This window comes from Gadus macrocephalus, chromosome 12 (genome assembly GCF_031168955.1).
Source record: "Gadus macrocephalus chromosome 12, ASM3116895v1".
Classification (NCBI taxonomy): Eukaryota; Metazoa; Chordata; class Actinopteri; order Gadiformes; family Gadidae; genus Gadus; species Gadus macrocephalus.
The window spans coordinates 12327206-12354314 of NC_082393.1; the positions used below are offsets into that span (position 1 = coordinate 12327206).

Here is a 27109-nt window from a genome sequence, read left to right on the forward strand (position 1 = left end):
GAATAGTATTGTTTAGACCACGGTCTGGGGGAATACTCGTATTCTGATTGGCTGCAGTGCGTGCATTAACTCCTGATATAGCCCTACAGACACCTGCTAAGTAGTTCCAGTCAGTGTTTAGATTCTCTGCCCAAGCCCGAGCCCGACGCGGGCCGGGCCGATATTTCCCACCACTATACTCGGGGCCGGGCCTTTGATCGAGCGTTTATATTTTTATTTTACCATTCGTTTATTGGCCTAATCTGAGGAGAAATCTATGCCATCAACAGAAATATTATAGGCCTTTATTACACGGGTCTTCTCAATGCCGTGGAACGCTCCGTTCACTTGCATGGGTTGTAGTCCGGTGACTTGTCTACCCCAGCGTCTTCCGTTGCTAAGCGACGTCACCGTCATTGCGGACAAATTATTTCTCTGCTGATCAACACTACGAATGGCCAAAAGACTTGTATCCCCCCCCCCTTAAATAAATACTATGGCAGAATTATTATTATTATTATTCTCATTCAACTTGAACATGTGTTTTTACAGTAGAGTGGTGGAGGGATGACGTATGTTGGCCAACCCGGAAGTGAGCGTCGCCCTGGATTCCCTCGACAAAAAGCCAACGGGTTTTGCCATTGGATTTTGGATTATTGCAGAAACATTTGCATCTTTGAAGCACCTCCTCAAAAACTGAAAATAAATAAATATATCAAAATAAACGTGCTCCAAAGAACGAAATGTAAACCAATGCATTCTGAATGGGAGTGTTTCCCCGATTTTTCCATGCTACACAGAACGAAATGTAAACCCATGCAAATAAAGACTTCATGGTCATAATAATTTAAATATCATTAATATCCTGAGTGTGTAGGGTGGTATTCTATTTTTTTCAACGGGGCTGCATCCAGTCACTTGACCGTTATGGTTGCTATGGTGGTTGCTATCGACTGCCCCCTCTAATCCTTACATGGCTCTAAAAACCACCCGGCGAAGGAGCTGCCGTCAATTGTGTTGTTTTTGTCGTAAACTAGGGTCCGATGGTTAGAAAATAGGCAGATATTCCAAGGTATCCTTAAAAGGCAGCTTGGATGTTTTTATTTTCTGAAGTTTAGACATCTACTATAACCTATTTTGGAAAGCAAAACACCAAGCTCATTGATTTAACGAGGCAGGGTTATTTGAAACAATTTATTCAATAAATATTTGTGAGATGTCATTACTTCTCCTGAGTTTGCTTCCTATTGTCGAGTATACACCCCTACTGTCCACAAGCATCCCCCCCCCTCCCCATATGGATTTGGAGAATTGTTGCCACGTCCCAGTGGTGGAGGTATCATATATATGAAAGAGGGCATTCAATTATACTATAATGATCAATTAGGAGGCCGAAGCCCCAAAGGAAGTGAGGCAATAGGTGACTGAAGGTCAACATTTGAGAACCCCTTTTATCAAAGGGGGTCTCAAAGGACGCATACGCTTCAACCTGTGGCTCCAGCCCTACAGGAAATGACTCAGCAAGTGCTCCATCTCGTTGCACCTGCACCCAGCGGCTCGCTTGCAAGATTTTGGCCTGAAGTTCTTTCCAGACCTACACCCTAGCCATCCAACATGCATATCTGAGAATCAGGCCTCTCTTTAATAATGACAAAAAGTTATGAGAGAAATACACATGAACTTTTTGTTATCTCATAAGCGGCGTGGTGCCGGCTCCTTTTGCCCTTTTGACCCCAGACTTCAAAAACGTGGCCACAGGCCAGCTGTGTCTACACACCTTAAGCCACAAATGTACACCTCCATCCCACAAAAAATGGGGACTAGAAACTAACCTCTGTCTTATCTACATTTACTGTACTGTTGGAGGTCACGCCCCTTTTCCGGCCTTTTCGAGATAGCCAGGGATACTTAAATGTTTACACACATTTCCCGGGGCCCCGAGAACGACATATCCGAGATTTGGAGTTCTAGCCCTTAGAGAAAAAAAGCTTTCCCAAATGGATTGTCATTTGGACAAAGCCCCTCAGAAGTGTTGGCTGCAAGACCGAAAGGTTCAGAATGTGGTGGAAAAACAGTTTTTGAGATAGGAAGGTCCTACCGCCCTGAAATTTGAATACGTTATTCTAGGGCCTAACTGGGACCCCCGCACCGAAACTTGGCCCGGTCGGACCCTGAGGGCAGGAAGGGGGGGCCCTTCCTGCCTGAAACTTGGCCCAGTCGGACCCCGAGTGCAGGAAGGTGGGGCCTGGACTTTCATAATCTTCGCTTGGTGAATGTGAAGGATGGTTGGTCGGATGTTATGACGAAGAATCATAATGTGAATGGGAATATTCTATAAATGTCTTGATATCATCTTTCGTCTCAACACTTCTGCTGCAGCCGCTTAAAGTCTGACTCCGAGAACCTTAAAATATGAATCAATCCATTAGAAGTATGAAAATATCTTCCCGGTGGCGTAACAGGGCAAACAAGGTGTGCTTTGACATCTACATTTCGAGGCGATTGCAACAGTGCCACACTCAATAATGACCAGCTATAGATTTGCTTCCCGATGGAGATTTCTGACAAATTACATGTTATTTAGCATCTACACGTTAAGCTGAGTCCAATGAGATCAAGCTCGCCCTCTTGCTACACCGAGATCATGTCCTAGACCATAGGTGTACCATGTAAAATACATGATACCATTTGCTAGAGTGTCATGCTTGGTGTCATTGGACTCAACTCAACGTGTAGATGCTAAATAACATGTCATTTGTCACAAATTTCAAATTTCTAAGCAAATCAATAGCTGCTCATTATTGATTAAGGCCTCCAATTTCGACAGCTAATTACTACCATTAAACATGTTCGAATATGCTCATGTGTGGCACCGTTGCAATCGCCTGGAAGCCGGGAAGATATTTACATACTTCTGATTGACTAATGAATTGATTCAGCTATTCCCCCAGAAGTCTGGGGTCAAAATGTAAAAAGGAGCCGGCACCACGCCGCTTATGAGATAACAAAAGTTAATGTGTATTTCTCTCATAACTTTTTGTCATTATTAAAGAGAGGCCTGATTCTCAGACATGCATGTTGGATGGCTTGGGTGTAGGTCTGGGAAGAACTGCACCCAGCGAGCCGCTGGGTGCAGGTGCAACGAGATGGAGCACTTGCTGAGTCATTTCCTGTAGGGCTGGAGCCACAGGTTGAAGCGTATGCGTCCTTTGAGACCCCCTTTGATAAAAGGGGGTCTCAAATGTTGACCCTCAGTCACCTATTGCATCACTTCCTTTAGGGCTTCGGCCTCCTAATTGATCATTATAGTATAATTGAATGCCCTCTTTCATATATATGATGCCTCCACCACTGGGACGTGGCAACAATTCTCCAAATCCATATGGGGAGGGGGGGGGGGATGCTTGTGGACAGCAGGGGTGTATACTCGATATAAATAGGAAGCAAACTCAGGAGAAGTAATGACATCTCACAAATATTTATTCGATAAATTGTTTCAAATAGGGCTGCAACTAACGATTATTTTAATAATCGATTAATCTGTCGATTATTTTTTCGATTAATCGATGAATCGGATAAAAAAATAATAATTGGAATTACCGCATCTTTATTAAAAAACTGAACATTACTTCAAATTCACAGTGCAGACTGAAATGTAAAAACACCAGGTTATTGCTCCAACGTCCCGGAACTATTAAAAGTAATATTAAATAATAAAAAGATTAAAAAAACATAACTGGGATAACACAAAAAAGAAACATACAATGTATGATATACTTTTATATGTATATAAGGGATGTCCATGGTTAACCGGTCAAACCTATTGATACCATTTTCGAGACTCCTTGAAATAGAACTTGTAATATTGCTTTAATTGCTGATAAGATGATGATAGTTCAAGATAGGACATTAAACAGGTCATAATTAATTATATCTTTACTATCTATTTTATATTACTGGGAAAAAAAGTCTTCACCAAAATCTCAATTTTTTTTTTTTTTTTTACTGCTGCATTTGAACGCATCAATCGTATTTCTGAGCCGACCTGAACACATCACATTTGACACTGTTTGTGACCATTGGTTAGTTGTTTTTTTTAAGCTAACTATCTCTATATCCTGCCGATTTTAACATGGATTTAAAAACGGCATTACTATTTTTAACTGACGGGACTTTCTACACCGTCCAGTTGTGTGATTACTACCGCGGCTTTGAATGACTGTTGATGCACGCGGTGCCGACTCCGAGCCCGTCTGCACAACGTCTGCAGCAGCAGCAGCTGACAGAATTTTCGGTTGGACTACTAGACGGATACTGTATTGAAGGAGTTTTTTTTAACCCAAAGACAGTGAAGGTACAACACTTTTATGTGGGCCTACAGTCCAGTTTTAAGATATGACAAATACAAGCTGTGGTCGCTCACACTGAAGCTCGCTGTGGGCGTGCATGAACCGTGAACCAACCTGTCGGCGGCTGGCTGTAAACAGTGCTGCGCCTATGAGTAACTTATTAATCGCGCGACGCAACGAATCGACGACCAAATTCGTTGCCAACGCATTTAGTAATCGATTTTTATCGATTCGTTGTTGCAGCCCTAGTTTCAAATAACCCTGCCTCGTTAAATCAATGAGCTTGGTGTTTTGCTTTCCAAAATAGGTTATAGTAGAAGTCTAAACTGCAGAAAATAAAAACATCCAAGCTGCCTTTTAAGGATACCTTGGAATATCTGCCTATTTTCTGACCATCGGACCCTAGTTTACGACAAAAACAACACAATTGACGGCAGCTCCTTTGCCGCGTGGTTTTTAGAGCCATGTAAGGATTAGAGGGGGCGATCGATAGCAACCACCATAGCAACCATAATGGTCAAGTGACTGGATGCAGCCCCGTTGAAAAAAATAGAATACCACCCTACACACTCAGGATATTAATGATATTTAAATTATTATGACCATGAAGTCTTTATTTGCATGGGTTTACATTTCGTTCTGTGTAGCATGGAAAAATCGGAGAAACACTCCCATTCAGAATGCATTGGTTATTTTTTGGAGCACGGTTATTTTTATATATTTATTTATTTTCAGTTTTTCAGGAGGTGCTTCAAAGATGCAAATGTTTCTGCAATAATCCAAAATCCAATGGCAAAACCCGTTGGCTTTTTGTCGAGGGAATCCAGGGCGACGCTCACTTCCGGGTTGGCCAACATACGTCATCCCTCCACCACTCTACTGTAAAAACACATGTTCAAGTTGAATGAGAATAATAACAATAATAATACTGCCATAGTATTTATTTAAGGGGGGGGGGGGGATACAAGTCTTTTGGCCATTCGTAGTGTTGATCAGCAGAGAAATAATTTGTCCGCTAAGACGGTGACGTCGCTTAGCAACGGAAGACGCTGGGGTAGACAAGTCACCGGACTACTACCCATGCAAGTGAACGGAGCGTTTCACGGCATTGAGAAGACCCGTGTAATAAAGGCCTATAATATTTCTGTTTATGGCATAGATTTCTCCTCAGATTAGGCCAATAAACTAATGGTAAAATACAAATAAAACGCTCGATCAAAGGCCCGGCCCGAGTATAGTGGTGGGAAATATCGTCCCGACCCGGCCCGCGTCGGGCTCGGGCTCGGGCAGAGAATCTAAACACTGACTGGAACTACTTAGCAGGTGTCTGTAGGGCTATATCAGGAGTTAATGCACGCACTGCAGCCAATCATTATTCACGAGTTATAATCAACCCCTACACATCAATATTAATGATAACCCTGTGGAAATTGCAATAAGTGAGAGCAGGGCTCTACAGTGCGCCAATTTCACTCGCATTTGCGAGTGAATATTTCAGCGTGCGAACGAGAAAAACAAAACAGGAGCACGCGTGCGAGTGACTTCTCCGGCACTTTTATTTTTTTTATTTCGTGCTCTGCAGGAGCGCTGATATGAGCGTACAACGTCACTCTGACTTTTCACCAAACTGTAATTCACTCTGCATTCTTCGTGCATGGTTTTTTGTTTATATGTTGCTTGGCAACAGTCCGCTCAGCGGAGATCTATTTTTGCTTAGATTGCTGCTCGAGCGCCTCTCGCTGTATGTGATAGCTCGAGCGCGGCGCGCCTCCCGCTGTATGTGATATTGCTTCTCGAGCGCCTCTCGCTGGATGTGATATTGCACATCTCAACACCGCTAACTACTAAGCTAAAACAAATATGCAAAGCATAACTGCGTTTTTCAAAAAGAATGATGGGAAAACACAAACAAACAGAGGAAGAGAGGAAGATGAAGAAATCGCCAGGAAGAAGGTTAGAGTGGAGAAAGTTACTGTAGTCGATAAAGTCTACAAATTCAACCCCGACTGGTTGAAGGATTTCGGTTGGCTACTTTATGATGCCGAGAACATGAAAATGTTCTGTAAATTTTGTAAGGAAGCCCCATCGGCAATGGCAGGCTCTTCTCTGTTTAGAACCGGGAACCCTAATCTAAAACGGGATGCTGTGGTAAAACACAGCGAGTCCGTTCGGCATTCTCGATGTCGCGATGTATATATAAATCGCACCCAGCCCAATAACCCTGGCATGGTGGAAGCCGCCGTTGGCAGACAATTGGCTGTCTCTAATCAGGACGCGCTCCGGCAGCTGAAGGTTAAATTTAACATAGCGTATGTGATCGCAAAGGAAGAGATAGCCTTCACTAAAGTTGGACCGATGATTGCCCTTCAACATAAAAATGGATTAAACATCAATCCCACATATGACAATGATGTGAGATGTGCTGAGATGGTCGGTCAAATAGCGGAAGGCATCAAAGACACTCTCGCTGCCCAGCTACAAGCGGCCCGTTACCTCGCAGTCCTGATAGATGGCGATACGGACATATCAAACACGGAGTGTGAGATTGTGTATGTGCGCTTCGTGGAGGATGGCAGACCGGTGACCCGCCTCGTCGGCCAACAGGCTCTCTTACTATGAAGGTATTATTGTAGCAAAAGTCTTTAGCACCTGTAACTGCAGAATTTGAATGCGTACACTAAAGTCACAGTAAATTTGAAGTCGTATATATTTATTTTGCATGTGTACTCTAAAGTCACAAATGTGTAACAGTACATTTGTAGTCGTAAAAAAAATATAAATATTTTTTATACCATTGTAAACACAAAATAGGGTCTACGAGTACGCTAATCTGTGTTACAGGTGCACAAATCCTTTTGCTACAATTATTGCAGCGCAGTTGGTGCAAAACACATTCGCACACCCGTGTTTCATAATCTGAGAACATGCCCAAAAGGTGTGCATTCGTAAACCCAAATTTGAACAAATGCATCAGAAGTTGCACATCTGTGAACGCTATGTTAATTCAGCATTTTAATGAGCGAGCACAAAACCATTTTACAACTGCTCGAATCTGCTCCTGCAAGTCTCAGCTGTGGGGTTTTTTGCAGGTTGTTTTGCAACACCCCTAGGTGGTAAATGTGTAGCAAAAGTATTCGTATCCGTAGATGACAGAGCGTCCGTGAGCGGGACAAAATAGTCCCGCCCATAATTTCCTAATCCAATGAAAATCGCCGGCAGGGATGCATTTCTCAAATTACACTGTCTGGGACCCACCCCGTGCCAGCCATGGAGCTATAAAGATCGCAGCATACTCAGCACGGGATACGTTTATTTCTGGAGAAGTGAAGAGGGCGTCCTACTGAACGGAGATGGGTATCCTACATTATGTTAAATGAAATGACTTAGTTCAAGTGAATTCCCCCCAAAGTATTTCATTAACATGCCGCAAATGTCCTTGAATGTATTTTAATGGTCGCCATAACATAAATTCAGAAATGTTAATGCAATACTTTGGGGAGAATTCCCTTGAACTAAGTCATTTCATTTTACATAATGTAGGATACCCACCTCCGTTCAGTAAGACGCCCTCTTCACTTCTCCAGAAAGAAACGTACCGCGCTAAGAATGCTGCGATCTTTATAGCTCCATGGCTGGCACGCGATGGGTCCCAGTCAGGGACGGCTGGTATAAATGGGCTAACAGGGCTAAGCCCTCTTACAGTGAATATATATTATTAAATTCTTAGAACATATTGTTTTAAATTTTGGTAGAACCTAAAGGAGCAACAGCACCAAAAAGTGACAGAAAAACCCAGGATATATATATCTTCGTTTTTTTTCCTATGAATGGGCTAAATGTATTCAGCCCAAGCGCAGTAGCGTAAGCTTCCATTGACGTTTGATTGACAGGTGCCCTGACACGCCCCCTTCATATGCTTCCCATTTGGGCTAAATTAGTTTAGCCCAAAGGCTGACCTAGCACAGTAGCTACAGTACAGTGTCCTTCGACTAATCACAGCACAGTAGCGCAAGTGCAGTATGGCGGGCGTTAGCATGAAAATGAATGAAGTGGATTATTTACTTTCTAATCGGTTTTCTTTAATGTCTTTGGAGGAAAAATTGGAAGTGAAAAGATTGGGGACACATCAACCAAACGATGTACAGATTTACTGTCAGGAGTGCGGTCAGAATATGGCCGGTAATAGTGCATTTGTAAGCGGGTCAACTACGTTTCGTATCGAAACATTTAAAAAGCTGTCTAAATAACCCAACATGACGTGACAAGTGTGTAGAGATAGTGGCCCCTCTCCAAGCTGCATTTCAGCGACAGGCAGTAACAATAAGGTTCTCTAAGGAATCGGAAATGATCTCATTTAATGTTGCATACAACATTGCCAAAGAGGAGTTGCCATTCTCAATTTAAATCCGAAATTATTCTCATGAAGAGAAATGGATTAAACATCAACCCGACGTAGGCCTATAGCAATGAGATGGCATGTGCACAATTCATTGCAGTAGGCCTAATGGGCGACACCTTAAAGCAAAAGACAGCTGCGGACGTCGGAAACGCCACATAGGCCTACATGTCCTTCATGATTGACGGCGACACAGACGTCTCTACCAAAGAGTGTGTGATCGTCTACAGCCGCATTTTGCGCAAAGGGAGACCAGTCAACATTTTAATTGTGTAATACTTTAAGCACAAAAAAAGTTTTATTTTGCTTAATGGTTTAGTTCGAAATGTTCAATTTCAGCTCAGTGAAGCACTTTAAACACCTTATTTTTATTTTTATTTATAATTGTGCTTCAAATAAAGAAATGCCTTTCTCTACACCTTAATCTTGTTTAAAAATCATTCACATTATATGAAAGTTATGAACAGAGATATAAAGGTGACCTCATGGCGTCACCTTGTGAAGTATTGATAAATGTAATGCATTCTTTAGCCCACCCACCCAAAATCACCACCAGCCGTCACTGTAATTTGAGAAATGCATCCCTGCCGGCGATTTTCATTGGATTAGGAAATTATGGGCGGGACTATTTTGTCCCGCTCACGGACGCTCTGTCATCTACGGATACGAATACTTTTGCTACACATTTACCACCTAGGGGTGTTGCAAAACAACCTGCAAAAAACCCCACAGCTGAGACTTGCAGGAGCAGATTCGAGCAGTTGTAAAATGGTTTTGTGCTCGCTCATTAAAATGCTGAATTAACATAGCGTTCACAGATGTGCAACTTCTGATGCATTTGTTCAAATTTGGGTTTACGAATGCACACCTTTTGGGCATGTTCTCAGATTATGAAACACGGGTGTGCGAATGTGTTTTGCACCAACTGCGCTGCAATAATTGTAGCAAAAGGATTTGTGCACCTGTAACACAGATTAGCGTACTCGTAGACCCTATTTTGTGTTTACAATGGTATAAAAAATATTTATATTTTTTTTACGACTACAAATGTACTGTTACACATTTGTGACTTTAGAGTACACATGCAAAATAAATATATACGACTTCAAATTTACTGTGACTTTAGTGTACGCATTCAAATTCTGCAGTTACAGGTGCTAAAGACTTTTGCTACAATAATACCTTCATATCTTACACGCTCATGCGCAAGGTGAGTGGCAAAGAAATTCTATGTTTTTTATATTAATCACACAGCCCCACAATTTATCTTCTTCACCAATCGTATAGGCCTAGCTCTCCTAGTTATTCTGAAATGCAATGATGATTGGTGGTGGTGTGTGGGTGCGTGTGTGTGTTTATAATGTAAACGTGTATATTTATATTAAGTTTAGGTATTTATTGGTGGTGTATTATATAAAGTCCAATGGTAAAGGGGAAAAAATAATAATATAAAACAAGGGGACTGAAATGTGAATGTCATGTCTACAACAATAGTTAGGCCTATAGGCTAACATTATCAATGAAATTAATGCAAAATTACTTACACAGAATATGAATATGTGGACAATTGCTTGTTAAAAAAAAGGCTACTTTAAGGAATTTAACACTGTTTTTTTTTTACTTAAGGTGTCCTGGCTGGAACCAATGCAGCATTTGATGCTCTTGGACGTGGTACATGCGACTGGAAGGCCAAGTGTGTCGCATTTGGTGCAGATGGTGCTAAAGTCAACATGGGTGTGCATAGGGGAGTGAGTGCTCTACTCAAACAGGCAGCCGGACAGCATGTAATTCCCATTCATTGCATGCCTCACAGGTGAATGTACATACATTGTGCCCTAACTATATTACAGAATGTCATGGTTGATTGTATACATTTGTCCATTAGTAATAGGCTACTGCTATAAGATTTGTCTGTGTTTGTTGTTAATGTCTAGGTTGGAGTTGGCCATTCTCAACCTGCAGCGCAATGAGACAATGATGGCCAAAGTCTATGACCTTCTCCATCTTGTGTGGAAGACGTACCACCAGAGCCCTAAATCCAGGCGTGAGCTGAACCTGATTGGAAAAGAGCTAGGTGTGAGGGTCTGCTCTCCTTCGAGCGTGAAAGGGACGAGGTGGATTCCCCATGTACACCGGGCACTGAGTGTGTTCCTTCGTGCAGCAAAAGAAGGGAGTCTGTCAACTGACAGTGGTCAGTATTCGGCTGTTTTGCGCCACATGGACCACCTTGCCTCCTCAGCAGCCAGTGCTGAAATTCAAGGGCGTGCAAAGAAGGTACGTTTTACAAAACCATAGTACACATTGCTTATGAAAGTGACCGGATTTATTTTGAGATATATCACTTAAAATCTAAACAAGGTATTTTTTCTGACTGCCCCTGTTCAGATTAGGAAGGGAATGCACGAGATTAACTTCTGCGCATTTAGCCATTTCCTGGCTGACGTGTTTAATGAACTGGCCTCGCTCAGTTGCGTTCTGCAGAAGAACGACCTCGTTCTTCCTCAAGCCATCTCAGCGCTGAGAAAGACAGTGATGGTGTTGCAGGCTATGCAGGAAACACCGCAAAGAGGGGGCAAGCTATGTCAGTTCATGGAATGTCTACAAGGGCAGGAAGAGATCTCATTTCAGGTTTGTTAGGGATACAGGATAGTGAGTGTAGTACAACAGCTTAATCAGAATGAATCCATTACTACTCTTTTGTAATCAACTCACATGTCTTTTACATGTCTGTGTGAAATATTCTGTAGGTTGAATGTACATGTTGTGTGCACAAGCTACTGGATGCTATAACTAGGTATGTTCTGTTCTTTTTCCATAATTTTTTCTTAAAGGGTGTACCACTCTCGGGAGATGTCACAGGAATGCAGCAGAGGCTACAGAGAAACATCACCTCTGTCATCACCACCACTGTGGAAGCCATTAACACCAGATTCGGCAGTCTCATTAATGAGGACTCCGAAGACTACTCTGCAGTGAATTGCATGAAAATCTTTCATCACGACACCTGGCCTGAGAATACCAATGAACTGGTTGATTATGGAAACGATCAGTTGGAGGCCCTAATGGAGCATTTTCGTCATGTCCTTACAAGGCACGTTGCTGTCTAATATCATGGATTTGATTGGTTACCAGATTATGAAACAGATGAGTGACAAGCCTATGTTTTTCTCTCTCTAGCTCTGGATGCCAGATGGATGCTTTGCCAGGGGAATGGCAGAGTTTGAAGACCCTTGTCAGCTACACGTTTAAGGACAAGTCCTACAGCAGCTTATGGCAAACAGTTTCAACCAAAGAGCCATACAGAACTGACTACAAGGTAACATACACTTCAGCACTTAAATGGAAGGTTGTACTTTAATTGTAATGAGGTATTTCTGGTATGTAGTTATTTATTTTGATCAGTTACTATGAGTCCCTTTTAAATTACTCTTACAGAACATCCTACACCTTGTGGACATACTGTTGGTCCTCCCAATTTCTTCTGCACAGTGTGAGCGGGGCTTCTCTGCGCAGAAACGCCTCAAAAGCTCTTTGAGGAGCTGCTTGCATGTCTCCACCACAGAGGATCTTATCAGGATCACTACAGAGGGCCCCTCACTTGAATTATTTGATCCCACTAAATGTGCCGAAAACTGGCTGTCAGCTGGAAAAAGGTCACGTCGACCCAACTACAAGTCATGGCCAAGTGATTCCGAGTCCGACATGATTTTTGTGTAGCCTCAATGTGATCTTTTCTATTTATCTTTTTAGTAAATTGGTGCTGTTTTGTGTAACCTAAATGTAATCTTGTCTATTTGTATTAATTTAGTTTTAGTAAGTTGGTGCTGTTGGTGCGGTTGGTGTGTGCAATTTCTGCACCCTAATAAATGTTCTGAACAAAAACCTGTTGTGCCCCCGTTTTTTTTCTGTGCTCCTAAATTTTGTAACTTAGGGGCACGAGTGGTCCTGAAAATTTTTTTTAGCGTAGAGCCCTGAGTGAGAGATACAATTTTGCACGTTGAGCACACAGTTGTGTGACTCGTTTATTTAGTAAGAGAGAAACAGGAAATCAAAACGTGCTGAGAGTAAACAAATCCCGCATGGGCTCAGACGTCATGAGACGCTCGTAATCCTTAAAGGGACAGCGATCCCTGAACCACCAAGACAGTAAACGACATGCCTAACACAATTGAAAGAACAACACATAACAAAATACTGTAGGTGAATTATGTTACACTCACTACAACCCATTAAATACGGTTTGATTTCTAGATGTCATGGCAACGTCCGCTCGCGACACTGGACTTGCGATCGAGGCATCGACGCGGACGTTCATTCACATAGCCAAAAACAAGAGAATAGAACGCTAGATAAAATAAACATCAAGACATACAATTCTAAAAAGAACAGATGAAACAGCTACCCTTTTTTCCTTCGCGGTTTGCCTACAGAGCAGCGCACATGCATTTAATATATCTGTGTATTGTCACAATTTCTCAGTATCAAAGGTAAGTAGAAAAGTAGAAACGGGTGGCCAAAAGCTGTCATATTGTTAGTTATCACAGACAATTTTAAGTAGAAACGGGTGGCCAAAAGCTGTCATTTGTTAGTTATAACAGACAATTTTCAACAATGAATGATCTGTACGGAGCTCCATAACTGTCCGTCCACACCAGAAGCGAATTGAGCGACCAAATCGCCGGAAGTCATTCACTTTCTATGGGCAAGAGCGACCAGAGCGACCAAAGCGACCAACGCTACCAGCGGCCAAAGTTGAGCGACCAGAGCGTCAAAAAGAAGTTGAAAACTTTTTAACTTTATGCAAATGACTATTATTCGCTTCAGCGACCAAACACTGACAGCCAATCGGAATGTAGACGCTCTTCGCTTGCGTGGATCCCAGGGAACATCGGCAGGCACTTTGGTTCCTACCTACCTTTATTCACTCACTGAACAAAATGTCGGCTGAAGTATTAATCGCGGCTGTAACTGGGCACCCGGTGTTGTACGAACCCACCCTTTTTCAGTTCAGAGATCGAAACGCCATAGTGGTTTGGATATCAAGTGATGATAAGCGGGAGTATTTATAGGCTACATCTAGAACGTTCGTATTTAAGCGGGAATCATTATAATTTGCTCTACATGCCACCAATCTAACCAACCAATCGCGTGTAGCATGCTTTAAACAAAACCAAAAAAGTATTTGAAATCGTCACATAAACAAACTAATCGACAAGACGAGGGATAAATGACAAGGGATATATCTCTTGTCTTTTATCCCTCTATTCCCCACTATTCACGGAGCCTGAGGTGAATATTTTTTAATTAAATAGTCTAGATAGATAGATAGTCAAGTCTTTATTAATACCAAACGACACAAATCGTCGGGAATCCATTTAGGTGGTTCGTCCCACACAGGACAGTAGCCTACAATACCACACAGAACAAGTCTGACTGGATAATACACACAATACATCACATGAAAACTAGACACGCGTTGATAGATAGATAGACAGAAAGGCCTAGATAGATAGATAGATATGTTCCATTATTTGCCTTGCGGAGCCAACCAGACCTGTGCACGTATGCAAATTAGCCATGTGTCCCAGTGTCTATTTGTTTTGAATGCGACGAATGAGTGCAGATCATGATTTGCAGATCCAGATCAGTGAAACATATTTGAACTACTACAGCACGCAGGGTTTTTTGTTCTCGGTTGTAATTAGCCTACATTTTAGGATTTTTTTTATATTGGGGGGAATCACTGTCCTACTTGTTGTCGAAGCACTTTATCGAACAAGCAAAACCGTCTCGGCAATATGGCCAAGGTGTATGGGAGAGTTCACTATTTGATATGGCTGTCTGTAGGGCCTACTAAACGCATGGCTCCTTTAAATGCGTCTGCATAATTGAATTGTACGTCATGAGCGACTTGAGCGACCAAAGCGAACAGAAAAATTCGCAGCGAAACTTTGTGAGCGACCAGAGCGTCTTTGACGCTTTGGTCGCTCCTGGTGTGGACGTACAGTAAGGGACATTAGGGAGAACGCTCCCGGACCGAACCTTAGTTTGGAAGTCGTGCTGACACGACAAATAGCCTACTTCCAATTGAAATACAAAATTTAGAAAATAGGCCTACGTGTCCCTGATCACGTTTCAATAGATTAAATAACGTGACAGTGTCACGTATTTTCGTGAGACCAGGTTCGAGCGTGTGCATGGGTTGAATTGCGTTAGTCTCACGCCGAATGCATGAGACATGAGAGCCCTGTACTTACGTGACACAAACCAGCACCGCAAACGTTCTCTCCCGCTTGAGATGACGTCTTTCTTTATAGATTCATGGGTCTGATGCGCCGATTTCCCTTGCTGATATCCCCGGAGATTCTCGGGCAACTTCGACAATTTGGCTATAGATTGTCTCATTACACGCTAAATAAAATAATTATAGCCTAATTATATATATAGCCTATATATATGTATATATATATATAGGCAATATATATAATTAGGCAATATATATATATATATATATATATAGCATTTGTGGTTTTGGCATAAACATAACTAGGGTGCACTGTACTATCTGCGCACACCCTTTCTGAAGCCTCTCTCTCGCTCTCTCTCTCTGTCCCTCCCTCTCTCTCTTTCTCTCTCTCTCGTACCGTTTTGTGGAGCACGTTAATTGTCTGAGAACACTCCCATTCAGAATGCATTGGTTTACATTTCGTTCTGTGTAGCACGCAAAAAGTCGGACTATCGTGCTCTGGAACACGCTTCAATAGATTAACGTTCGTGCGCATGAGCACGAAATCGCGTGATACCGGGTTGGGATTTTTACAGCTAACGGCCACTCGGAAAATTAGTATTCGAAGCTTAAATCAGTATTCGGAATCGGAGCTTGGTTTTTTCCGTACTTGATGTTACCAGAGCGAGGGAGGCAAACTATAAGCGTCAGTGACACCAAGCAGAGAAGCGAGAGAGGTGGAGGCAGAATAGATATCTTGTTTCCCTTTACTTTATAACGCAACATTAGCAGGATCTTGGGAGGAAAAGTAATTCTAAGCTAAATGCTAACCTTAGCTTAGTTGTTTGTTTACGTTCGCTGTACAGCGCCGCGCCAATCAACAGTGACTGGCTTGCTGCAGAGCATGAGCGTCTTGGGAATACCCGGACAATATAATGGATATAATATGGACACATAGACAATCAATATTCGGTATTTGTTATGGATTTATTGTACAAATTCCCTGAAAAGATGCACGTTCCAGGATGATTTGAAAAGCTCCCGTAAGGGCTGAGATGGCAGAGGACAGCTGATTTGGAACGGAACAACTGTTCGCTTTGACGGGGAAAAACTAAGGAACTTCAACCTACTTAGGCCTACTAATTAACGTTCAAAAGCTATTAAATCTTCAACAAAATATGCAGATACCGTCAAAATCGGTTCAAGGGAGTATATAGGGATTATTAATGTTGTTTTTGATCGTGTTTTTTTCTGGAACGAGTATTCGAATATTCGCTCGGAAAAACCAACGAATATTCGAAGCAGGGGCGTTGCTAGACCTAGAGTTTTACCGGGGCACAGGCCCCCAACTGCCAATACTTTTTTCTTTTTTTTTTTTTACGTGTGCACAATATGAAATAGATGGATACAGAAGGGCATGTACGAGCTTCAAAATCATTGTCACTGTCATACTGTAGGCTAGCCTATAGATATGCCTGTGTTGGATATGCTTTTTTGTTGATTATGGTTAATTGATGTAGATCATTATTGAGACAAAAAAATCTTAATACATCTTAAAGTATCGGTAACCCTTCCTTTTACAGTCCCCTAATTACTAGGTATTTACCCGGTACATACATGGTAAATCATAGTGTATTACTGGGTAATTGCCACTGGTAATAAGAAGGTAAATACAGAGGTAGTTACCCAGTAAATACATGGTAAATCATAGTGTATTACTGGGTAATTACCACTGGTAATAAGAAGGTAAATACAGAGGAATTATCCGGTAAATTATAGTGTATTACTGTGTAATTACCACTGGTAATAAGAAGGTAAATACAGAGGAATTACAGCTGAAGTACTAAGTAAAACCTCCACTATTACCCATCAACTCAACTAAGTAGCGTGTAGTTGTAACTGTTTTAGGTTGGTAATAACTCCGATATTGTGTACTTCCTAGGAAATTAGGCAACCAATTCTTATAAACACCTATTATCCAAGGTTTATGTTGGTAACAGCCCAAATTTAATGATGTACTATCTAGAAATTAGCATAGTGCTTTCCAATAAAATACTATTTCTTAGTTATTATTCATAGCTACACCCATTTAGAAAGGGTTTATTCGATTTACCACTATGGAATTACTTACCTGGTAACAACCCTCTGCAGGAACAGTTTTCCTCTAGTGTCATGGTACATCTTCTTAAATACTGGGTACAAAGCCGTTTGTTTCCATGGTATTACCAGGTTCTTACCATATAAACAATTCCATGGTAACGTCTCTGCCACCAGTCGGTTTGTGTAACTTGTTGACGGTCCCTAAAACAGGTAGCAGCCAGAACGTAAATGACGTTGTTGCACAGACATCGATGGCGACAACATGTGTTTGTGATTTTCACGATACGCCGTCCTAAACCGTCCTCAACATACTAAGCCCGTAATGTATTGCACTTATGTTGATGAATCCGATTGGGTGGTAAACCGAATATCCGGCGAATATCAAACCGGAGGCTAACTTGCACCTGTTGAGGTGGCATGCTCCGGTAGAGCTGCTCTTTAGCATCGCGCTAACCGGGGCTAACAGAGCCTGTCTCTTCCCGTCCTATTAACTGTACTTATGGGAGAGAGCCCGATTAAATCCGGATATTTTAATAAATTGGGTGTTATAGGTTTTAAACAACATGTCCGAGTTATTTGAATGACAAGCTCCGCTAGCTCGATGCTAAAGTGCTAATCGGAGCTAACAGCCTGTCCCCTCCCGTCCTATTGACTGTATTTATGGCTATGCCTTTTTCTCTTTTCAATATGACCAAACACAATGGCCAGAGGATCAGCATCCTTTTTTAACTAATAAACAAAAATAATCTTTGAGTTCTACATGTTCTAGAAATGTTCATTAATTGACAGTCCTAATGTTTATTTTCTTGTCTTCTGATTCTTTATTACAGTATGGAAGGGGAGATTTGGAGGTACCTGGTCAGGTCTTGGTCAGCCTTCAAATCCCAGATGTGGAGACTGCAGGGATACCTCACAGAGAAGACACTAAAGAGTCATCTCTCATTCATCGAGTGGACTCATTGGTTTGCGAATGACCACAAAGATGCTCCCATAGGCAGATTGCTGCATGGCATTCACCGCTTATTCAAATTGAAGAGGTTGAAGCAGTCTTCCTTGTGGTCACTTGCCATAACAATGTCATGTGTTTTATGAAAACACCATCAGTAACATTTAAATTGAGTTGATGTGGACGGCTTTTTTTTGTCCGATTTCTTCAGTGTTCAGTGCCTGTTTGTGAGATATGCATTGTTTGAAAGATAAGCCTTTGATTTTGTTTAATTCTAATATGCCTTTCATCAACAGTGGTTTGGGGTTTTATAACAACAATTAAAGTGCTTAACTACTGGTGAACGATGTTCCAGAACATATATGGTTTGTGTTGATTGCATGGAAAAGGGAATAACCAGTTACAACTTACATGGTAAGAGCCTGGTAATACCATGGAAACAAACTAGGCTTCCTTTTACAGTACAGTTTCAGCTTACTTACTGGGTAAATTGTCATGTTTTACTTGGTAACGTCGCAGAACGTACATGGTACAAGTTTGTGTTGACTGCATGGAAAAGGGAATAATGTATTACAAATTATGTGGTAAGAACCTCGTAATACCATGGAAATAAACAAGGCTTCCTTTTACAGTACAGTTTCAGCTTAATTACTGGGTAAATTGTCGTGTTTTACTTGGTAACGTCGCAGAACGTACATGGTACAAGTTTGTGTTGACTGCATGGAAAAGGGAATAATGTATTTCAAATTATATGGTAAGAACCTGGTAATACCATGGAAACAAACGAGGCTTCCTTTTACAGTACAGTTTCAGCTTAATTACTGGGTAAATTGTCATGTTTTACTTGGTAACGTCACAGAACGTACATGGTACAAGTTTGTGTTGACTGCATGGAAAAGGGAATAATGTATTACAAATTATATGGTAAGAACCTGGTAATACCATGGAAACAAACGAGGCTTCCTTTTACAGTACAGTTTCAGCTTAATTACTGGGTAAATTGTCGTGTTTTACTTGGTAACGTCACAGAACGTACATGGTACAAGTTTGTGTTGACTGCATGGAAAAGGGAATAATGTATTACAAATTATATGGTAAGAACCTGGTAATACCATGGAAACAAACGAGGCTTCCTTTTACAGTACAGTTTCAGCTTACTTACTGGGTAAATTGTCGTGTTTTACTTGGTAACGTCGCAGAACGTACTTGGTACAAGTTTGTGTTGACTGCATGGACAATGAAATGTATTATAAATTATATGGCAAGAACCTGGTAATACCATGGAAACAAACGAGGCTTCCTTTTACAGTACAGTTTCAGCTTAATTACTGGGTAAGTTGTCGTGTTTTACTTGGTAACGTCGCAGAACGTACATGGTACATGTTTGTGTTGACTGCATCGATAATGGAATCTATTATAAATTATATGGTAAGAACCTGGTAATACCATGGAAACAAACGGCTTTGTACCCAGTATTTAAGAAGATGTACCATGACACTAGAGGAAAACTTCCTGCAGAGGGTTGTTACCAGGTAAGTAATTCCATAGTGGTAAATCGAATAAACCCTTTCTAAATGGGTGTAGCTATGAATAATAACTAAGAAATAGTATTTTATTGGAAAGCACTATGCTAATTTCTAGATAGTACATCATTACATTTGGGCTGTTACCAACATAAACCTTGGATAATAGGTCTTTATAAGAATTGGTTGCCTAATTTCCTAGGAAGTACACAATATCGGAGTTATTACCAACCTAAATCAGTTACAACTACACGCTACTTAGTTGAGTTGATGGGTAATAGTGGAGGTTTTACTTAGTACTTCAGCTGTAATTCCTCTGTATTTACCTTCTTATTACCAGTGGTAATTACACAGTAATGCACTATAATTTACCGGATAATTCCTCTGTATTTACCTTCTTATTACCAGTGGTAATTACCCAGTAATACACTATGATTTACCATGTATTTACCGGGTAACTACCTCTGTATTTACCTTCTTATTACCAGTGGCAATTACCCAGTAATACACTATGATTTACCATGTATGTACCGGGTAAATACCTAGTAATTAGGGGACTGTAAAAGGAAGGGTTACCAAAGTATCTACTATAGGCTGTAGGCTAAGAGAGGGGCGGAACTGTCAACCGACCACCATCTGGTTGTGAGTTGGATCAGGGAATGGGGGAAATTTCCGGATAGACCTGGTAAGCCCAAACGAGTAGTGCGGGTGAACTGGGAACGTCTGGAGGAGGCCCCCGTCCTAGGTATCTTCAACTCACACCTCCGGCTGAGTTTTTCTGGCATTCCTGTGGAGGTTGGGGGCATTGAGCCGGAGTGGGCGGTGTTCAAAGCCTCCATTGCTGAAGCTGCGGTGGCTAGCTGTGGCCTCAGGGTCTTAGGCTCCTCAAGGGGCGGTAACCCTCGGACACCGTGGTGGACACCGGTGGTCAGGGAAGCCGTCCGATTGAAGAAGGAGGCCTTCCGGGATATGATATCCTGGAGGACTCCTGACTCGGTTGCAGGGTACCGACAGGCTCGAAGGGCTGCAGCTGCTGCCGTGTCGGAGGCTAAGCAGCGGGTGTGGGAGAAGTTCGGAGAGGCCATGGAGAAGGACTTTCGGTCGGCACCAAAGTGTTTCTGGAAGACTATCCGGCACTTCAGGCGGGGGAAACAGGGAACCATCCAAGTTGTGTACAGTAAGGATGGGACTCTGTTGACCTCAACTGAGGAGGTCGTCGGACGTTGGAAGGAACACTTTGAGGAACTCCTGAATCCGAATAACACGCCCTCTATGTTGGAGGCAGAGCTCGAGGTTGATGGTGTTTCGTCGTCAATTTCCCTGGTGGAGGTCACTGAGGTAGTCAAACATCTCCGCAGTGGCAAAGCCCCAGGGATTGATGAGATCCAGCCAGAAATGCTAAAGGCTCTGGGTGTTGAGGGGCTGTCATGGTTGACACACCTATTCAACATCGCGTGGGAGTCGGGTACAGTGCCAAAGGAGTGGCAAACCGGGGTGGTGGTTCCCCTGTTCAAAAAGGGGGACCAGAGAGTGTGTGCCAATTACCGGGGTATCACACTTCTCAGCCTCCCTGGTAAAGTCTACTCCAAGGTGCTGGAAAGGAGGGTTCGGCCGATCGTCGAACCTCAGATTGAAGAGGAACACGTCCGGGGTTTTCGCCCCGGACGTGGAACTACGGACCAGCTCTTCACTCTCGCAAGGATCCTGGAGGGGGCCTGGGAGTATGCCCATCCGGTCTACATGTGTTTTGTGGATCTGGAGAAGGCGTATGACCGGGTCCCCCGGGAGAAACTGTGGGAGGTGCTGCGCGAGTATGGGGTAAGGGGGTCTATCCTCAGGGCCATCCAATCTTTGTACTCCCAAAGCGAGAGCTGTGTTTGTGTTCTCGGCAGCCAGTCAGTTTCGTTCTCAGTGGGTGCTGGTCTCCGCCAGGGCTGCGCCTTGTCACCAATCCTGTTTGTGATATACATGGACAGGATATCGAGGCGTAGTCGTGGTGGGGAGGGGTTGCAGTTCGGTGGTCTGAGGATCTCGTCACTGCTTTTTGCAGATGATGTGGTCCTCATTGGATCATCGGCCTGTGACCTTCAGCACTCACTGGATCGGCTGGCGGCCGAGTGTGAACCGGCTGGGATGGCCATGACTCTTAGCAGGAAACCGGTGGATTGCTTACTCCGGGTAGGAAATGAGTCCTTAGCCCAAGTGAAGGAGTTCAAGTACCTCGGGGTCTTGTTCGCGAGTGAGGGTACTATGGAGCGTGAGATTGGCCGGAGAATCGGAGCAGCGGGGGCGGTATTGCGTTTGCTTTACCGCACCGTTGTAACGAAAAGAGAGCTGAGCCGCAAGGCAAAGCTCTCGATCTACCGGTCGATCTTCGTTCCTATCCTCACCTATGGTCATGAGGGCTGGGTGATGACCGAAAGGACGAGATCGCGGGTACAAGCGGCCGAGATGAGTTTTCTCAGAAGGGTGGCTGGCGTCTCCCTTAGGGATAGGGTGAGAAGCTCAGCCATCCGTGAGGAACTCGGATTAGAGCCGCTGCTCCTTTACTTAGAAAGGAGTCAGCTGAGGTGGTTCGGGCATCTGGTAAGGATGCCCACTGGGCGCCTTCCTTGGGAGGTGTTTCAGGCACGTCCAGTGGGGAGGAGACCTCGGGGAAGACCCAGGACTAGGTGGAGAGATTATATCTCAACACTGGCCTGGGAACGCCTCGGGATCCCCCCATCAGAGCTGGTCAATGTGGCCCGGGAAAGGGAAGTCTGGGGCCCCCTGCTTGAGCTGCTCCCCCCGCGACCCGACCCCGGATAAGCGGATGACGATGAGGATGAGGATGAGGAGGATACACACACGCGAGCCCGCATTCACTCATTCTATTTAACACTCACTCTCGGTAAAACAATGTTTTCTCACGATCAAATACTCATCAATCCTAAAAGTTATGGGCTTGTACACAATGTCAGTGTCAAGAAAATATGTGTTTGCTGTACGGTGTTTGCAGATGCACTGATTTAAAAGTACAAATTATTATCGCTGTATCAGCTGTTCTTTCCCAAATAATTTACCAAGAATGTGTGGCTAGGTAGATGAGAGAAGCAAAGTGTATGCTCGAGGTGCACAAGCAACATTATGCATGTTCCTTAAAGTAGCATTTGAACAACGCGCCACTGACTTTAAACCAGGTATTTCCTGGTTTGTGGCGGAATTGTTTTCTGAAACTGCAAAATAGCACCAGGGACCGTTTGCGCCAGAACACGCCTCCTCCTTTTGCCGAACCCCCCCTTGGGGCGCGAGTACATTCCCTAATTTACCAACGCGTGGCGGTGGAGGGAAAAGAACGCTCTGCGCCAGTTGCAAACTAGCAACGACACATGTGCCATTGAGAAAGTCCATTGCGCCGGATGCAAGATAGGGCCCAATGTGTTAATGGCTCCATTAGGATTTCCCCACACTGACAGCAGTATCTGCAAGGAACAGGATATCTAGGACAAGATTTTTACTAGAGAAGCGGACATCAAATACTGAACACATGCAGCGTCTCAAGCTCCCTGGTGGAAGAGAGACAGCTGACCCAGCAGACATCAGGTCAGTTTCATTTTTGTTTTATGAAGATCTGTTTAGGATTAGGATTGTGATAAATCTGCGGGAGATGAGCTCCTGCAAGATTTACCACGATTAGGAGAGGAGGCCCTGAGGCTAGAGCACCCCCTTTCCTACAGTGAGCTCACCCAGGCAGTATAACAGAACAGGCCGGTCACCTGGTTTAGATGGTCTGTTGGGGGAGTTCTATAAGGCTTTCTGGTCTCTTTTAGGGCCAGACCTGCATACTGTCCTCCAGGAGTCTATTGGACAGGGCAATCTCCCTTTAGGTTGTCGTAGGGCAGTCCTGTCTTTGCTGCCCAAAAAAGGGGATTTGGGAAACTTAAAAAATGGCGCCCTGTCTCTCCCCAATGCGTGGACACAAAGATCTTCTCCAGAGCACTCACCAATAGGTTAAAGACTGTAGTAGGCTCAGTGGTCCATAGTGATCACACATACTGCATTCCAAATCGATACATTTTTGATAACCTGTTTTTGGCTCGGGACATCATAACCACAGCTACCTATCATAATGTGAACCTGGGCCTTCTCTCCTTAGACCAGGCTTTTGACCGGGTTGACCATGGCTTTCTGTTTAGGACTTTAGAGGCTTTTGCGTTTGGTCCAGCTTTCATAGGCCTCATCAAGTTGCTATGTTAAGAATTTTTTACCATCCTTAAAATATACGGCTAACTCACCAGACCATTCTCTGTTTCCAGAGGTATACGGCAAGGGTGGGGCCCCTCTGGGCTCCTTTATGCTATCTCTATTGAACCTCACCTTGTAATGCTGAGGGCACGCCTGGGAACCATCGCTGCATCAGGGATTCCACAGGCCTCTACCATGTCACTAACAGCCTATGCGGATGATGTAACAGTGATTCTGCAGTCGCAGGAGGATGTGAAGGTGCTCTCAGGTTTTACAAACCTACCAAAGAGCTGCGTCTGCTAAGATTAACTGGTCGAAATGTTATTTTTTAATTAGAGACTGGCAGGACTCGACATCACCGGTTTTGCCACAACGTTGCGTCTGGAATTTGGATGGCTTTATGTTTTTGGGGGTATATCTAGGAACTGTTGGATACATGGATAAGAACTGGGAGGGTATGGAAGAGAAGATAGCAGATCTGTTTCAATGGTGGAGGTGGATATTACCACAGCTCTCGTATAGAGGGCGGATGCTGGTGGTCAATAACCTGGCGGCGTCGATGTTGTGGCACAGAGCATTCGTAGTTGACCCCCCTGTGTCCCTCCTCTATAGTCTTCAGAAGACTTTTGTAAATGTATTTTGGGATGGTTATCATTGGCTGGCCCCGGGGGGTTTGTGCCTGCCAGTGGCTGAAGGAGGGCAGGGACTGATTCACCTAGCAAGTAAGGTCGCCTCTTTGAGACTACAGACGGTCCAATGTCTCCTCCATGCGCCTGACGGTGTGCTTTGGGATTCCTTTGCGCGGTCTGTGATGCATTGGGGCTTTTTCACTGGACAGACATTTTTTTCTGATGAGGAACAATCAATGGATACAAGGGTTTCATCTCCCTTTTTTGTATAAATCTGTCCTGGAAGCATGGACTATTCTAACTGTGTCTAGAAAACAAGATGAACATTATGGTACAGAAGAGACCCCTTTTTTTATTTCCTCATGCCTAACCAGGAGAGAGTTGGGGATAGCTTGATCTCGGCTTTCATGGGAGCAGGCATGACCAAGTTGGGACACCTGCTAGACCGTGAGAAAGGAAGGGGAAAGTTGGCACTGGAGGTCAGTGCCCTGGACTGAGGTCTCTGCGCCTGGTGGCTGACCTGTTGGGCAGGCTCAGGGTCTCGCTCCCGACCAGCCTCAGTGCTGCAGCCAGGGCCGGCGCTCGGCATAGGCGACCTAGGCGATCGCTTAGGGCGGCAAATGTGATTGGGGCACCCTCTGCTGGCGCCCTTAATTAATTAATTAAAATATACAAAACAAGCTAAATGAAACCAAACATGTTCCCAAATGGAACGGATAAGGAAGGGGGTGGGGGATTAATTGTTAGGGCGCACTGAAACCCTCACCGTAGTACACAGGACAATCCCCCCCTCCCCTAAGGTCCTGTCCAGGGCGCAATTTAATGTCGAGTCGCCTAGGACACCAAAACGGCCAGCGCCAGCCCTGGTGCAGCAAGCAGCGTGGTAGCTGGAATACAAGAAAGTGTGGTTTTCCCTGATCTTTGGTTGTCTCCAAAGTGTGTATCGAGAGGAGAGGGACACCTGCTGACCTTTAATGGTCTTACTGATTTAGTTTTTGCCTCAGGTGACCGAAAGTTTTGTCTCAAGGTTCAACCCTGACGTCATGCCAACCTGCCCTTTCTGCCCAGCCCCAGACACGGTTCTTCATTTTTTTTACTGAATGCTCCAGATTGTTGCCTTTGTTTTCTCTTCTGCAGACATTGTAGGGGAAACTTGAGTTTTTGTTTAATCAGTATCTGTTAGTATTTTCAGTAAGGTACAGTAAGGAGAGAAAAGGAAAATGAACACTGGCAAATTTCCTTCTCGCTCTGGCAAAGCTGGCCATCTATAAAACCCACAAGACTGAGAAGGAGGAGGGCAATGGGAAGGATTTAGTGGGGGTATTTAAAGTGATGGTCAGGACCAGGGTGGCAGCTGATTTTGCATACTATAAGAAGACCGATGAGTTTTTGTGTTTCAACCAGCGGTGGTGCATTGGTGGTGTCATATGCTCAGTGGACTCCACCGAAGGAGTCTCTTTCCAGTTTTAAGAATCTCTCTCTCTCTCTCTCTCTCTCTCTCTCTCTCTCTCTCATATATAGATATACAAACATGCGGGCACACACAGTGAGTGTGGCAGTGCTCTGCAGGTGCCTCACAGTCAGTCTCGACGCACACCACTTGTTTGCACATGAACCTGTGGGAGAAATTAACCATTACTTTTATATTAACTATGAGTATTATCCGGCCTATATACATCAGGCATAAACATTAATGGTGGAATGTAGAGAAACCACACCTGGACCCAGAGTAATGGCCTGATAAGGCGCCAAGGACTTTGGGGCCCAAGCTACTGACATCCTCCCATTGTTAGATTAACTACAGGAGATGAGCACATACGTAAAGGAATGTAAGGCTAACTTTCCGTGCCATGTATGACCATTTTGAACATATACCAGGGCGATCATATTACATGCAAAACAGCTCAGTTGGGATGGATAAGAGAGAGCGGGATCGAAGCGCCCGTCAGTGTGTGTCTTTTGCAAAACCACATGCTCGGCTCTGTTGTACCTATTTTGTGGGTAACAATAAAGTCTCTGTCATTACTTTTTCCGGACTCCCCGATTTCTATTGCGTATAGCTAGTTGAAGTAAATTAGATAAGTCGTTAACAAAAATGCTACAACAAACCGTCTATGGACAAACTTTGATATGCACTGCATTACCCTAAAGCCCTTCATTAGGGAGTAGTTCGAAATGAATGAACCATCCCAAACTTACAAAATGCATAAAGCATTCTGATGCATGCAAAGTCTGTCAATGTCCACATGTCAACAAGTTAAATAAATAAGTCCCCCAAAAACAATCATCATTAATTATGCTCTGGGAATTGCTCAGAGCAATCTCATGCCTCTAAAGAGAACACATTAAAGACCTATAACAAAACAACAATCAAAAAAACAAACACAAAAATAAAGGCTTGCATTTAATCTTCATGCAGTTCTCTGTACCACGGAATAGAACCACAGCGTTCCGACACGAAGGCAAGGCTGACTGCTCCCCTGGCCGGCCAAGGGTTCAACTAATCCCCCATTCATGAGCCAAATACCATCTGTGTTTGTTCGGCAACAAAGGGGGCACTTGTTAATGACTTTCCATGTCTTCACTGGGCCAGGGCTACAATAAGCGGCTGAGTTTGGAAGGTCGGGGGGGGGGGGGGGGGGTGTGTTGTTGTGGAGGGGTGTGGGTGAAGGAATGAGCTGGCAAAGCTGGTTTCAGATCCATAACTGTGCTGAGCACTCCCTTTTACGTGGATGAC

The 27109-nt window shown here is 43.6% G+C and overlaps 2 protein-coding genes across 3 annotated transcripts in view; one reads left to right on the top strand and one right to left on the bottom strand.

Annotated features, from left to right (window-relative positions):
- syde2 (synapse defective 1, Rho GTPase, homolog 2 (C. elegans)) overlaps positions 1 to 27109 on the bottom strand; it is a 99310-nt gene that overhangs the window by 35831 nt on the left and 36370 nt on the right. The window lies entirely within an intron of this gene.
- On the top strand, positions 9941 to 12441 carry LOC132469420 (zinc finger protein 862-like). The gene is made up of 6 exons (XM_060067389.1): positions 9941 to 10537; positions 10659 to 10998; positions 11110 to 11352; positions 11556 to 11815; positions 11902 to 12040; positions 12160 to 12441. Exons 1-6 carry the CDS (start codon positions 10455 to 10457, stop codon positions 12439 to 12441), a joined length of 1347 nt encoding a protein of 448 aa, XP_059923372.1. The 5' UTR covers positions 9941 to 10454.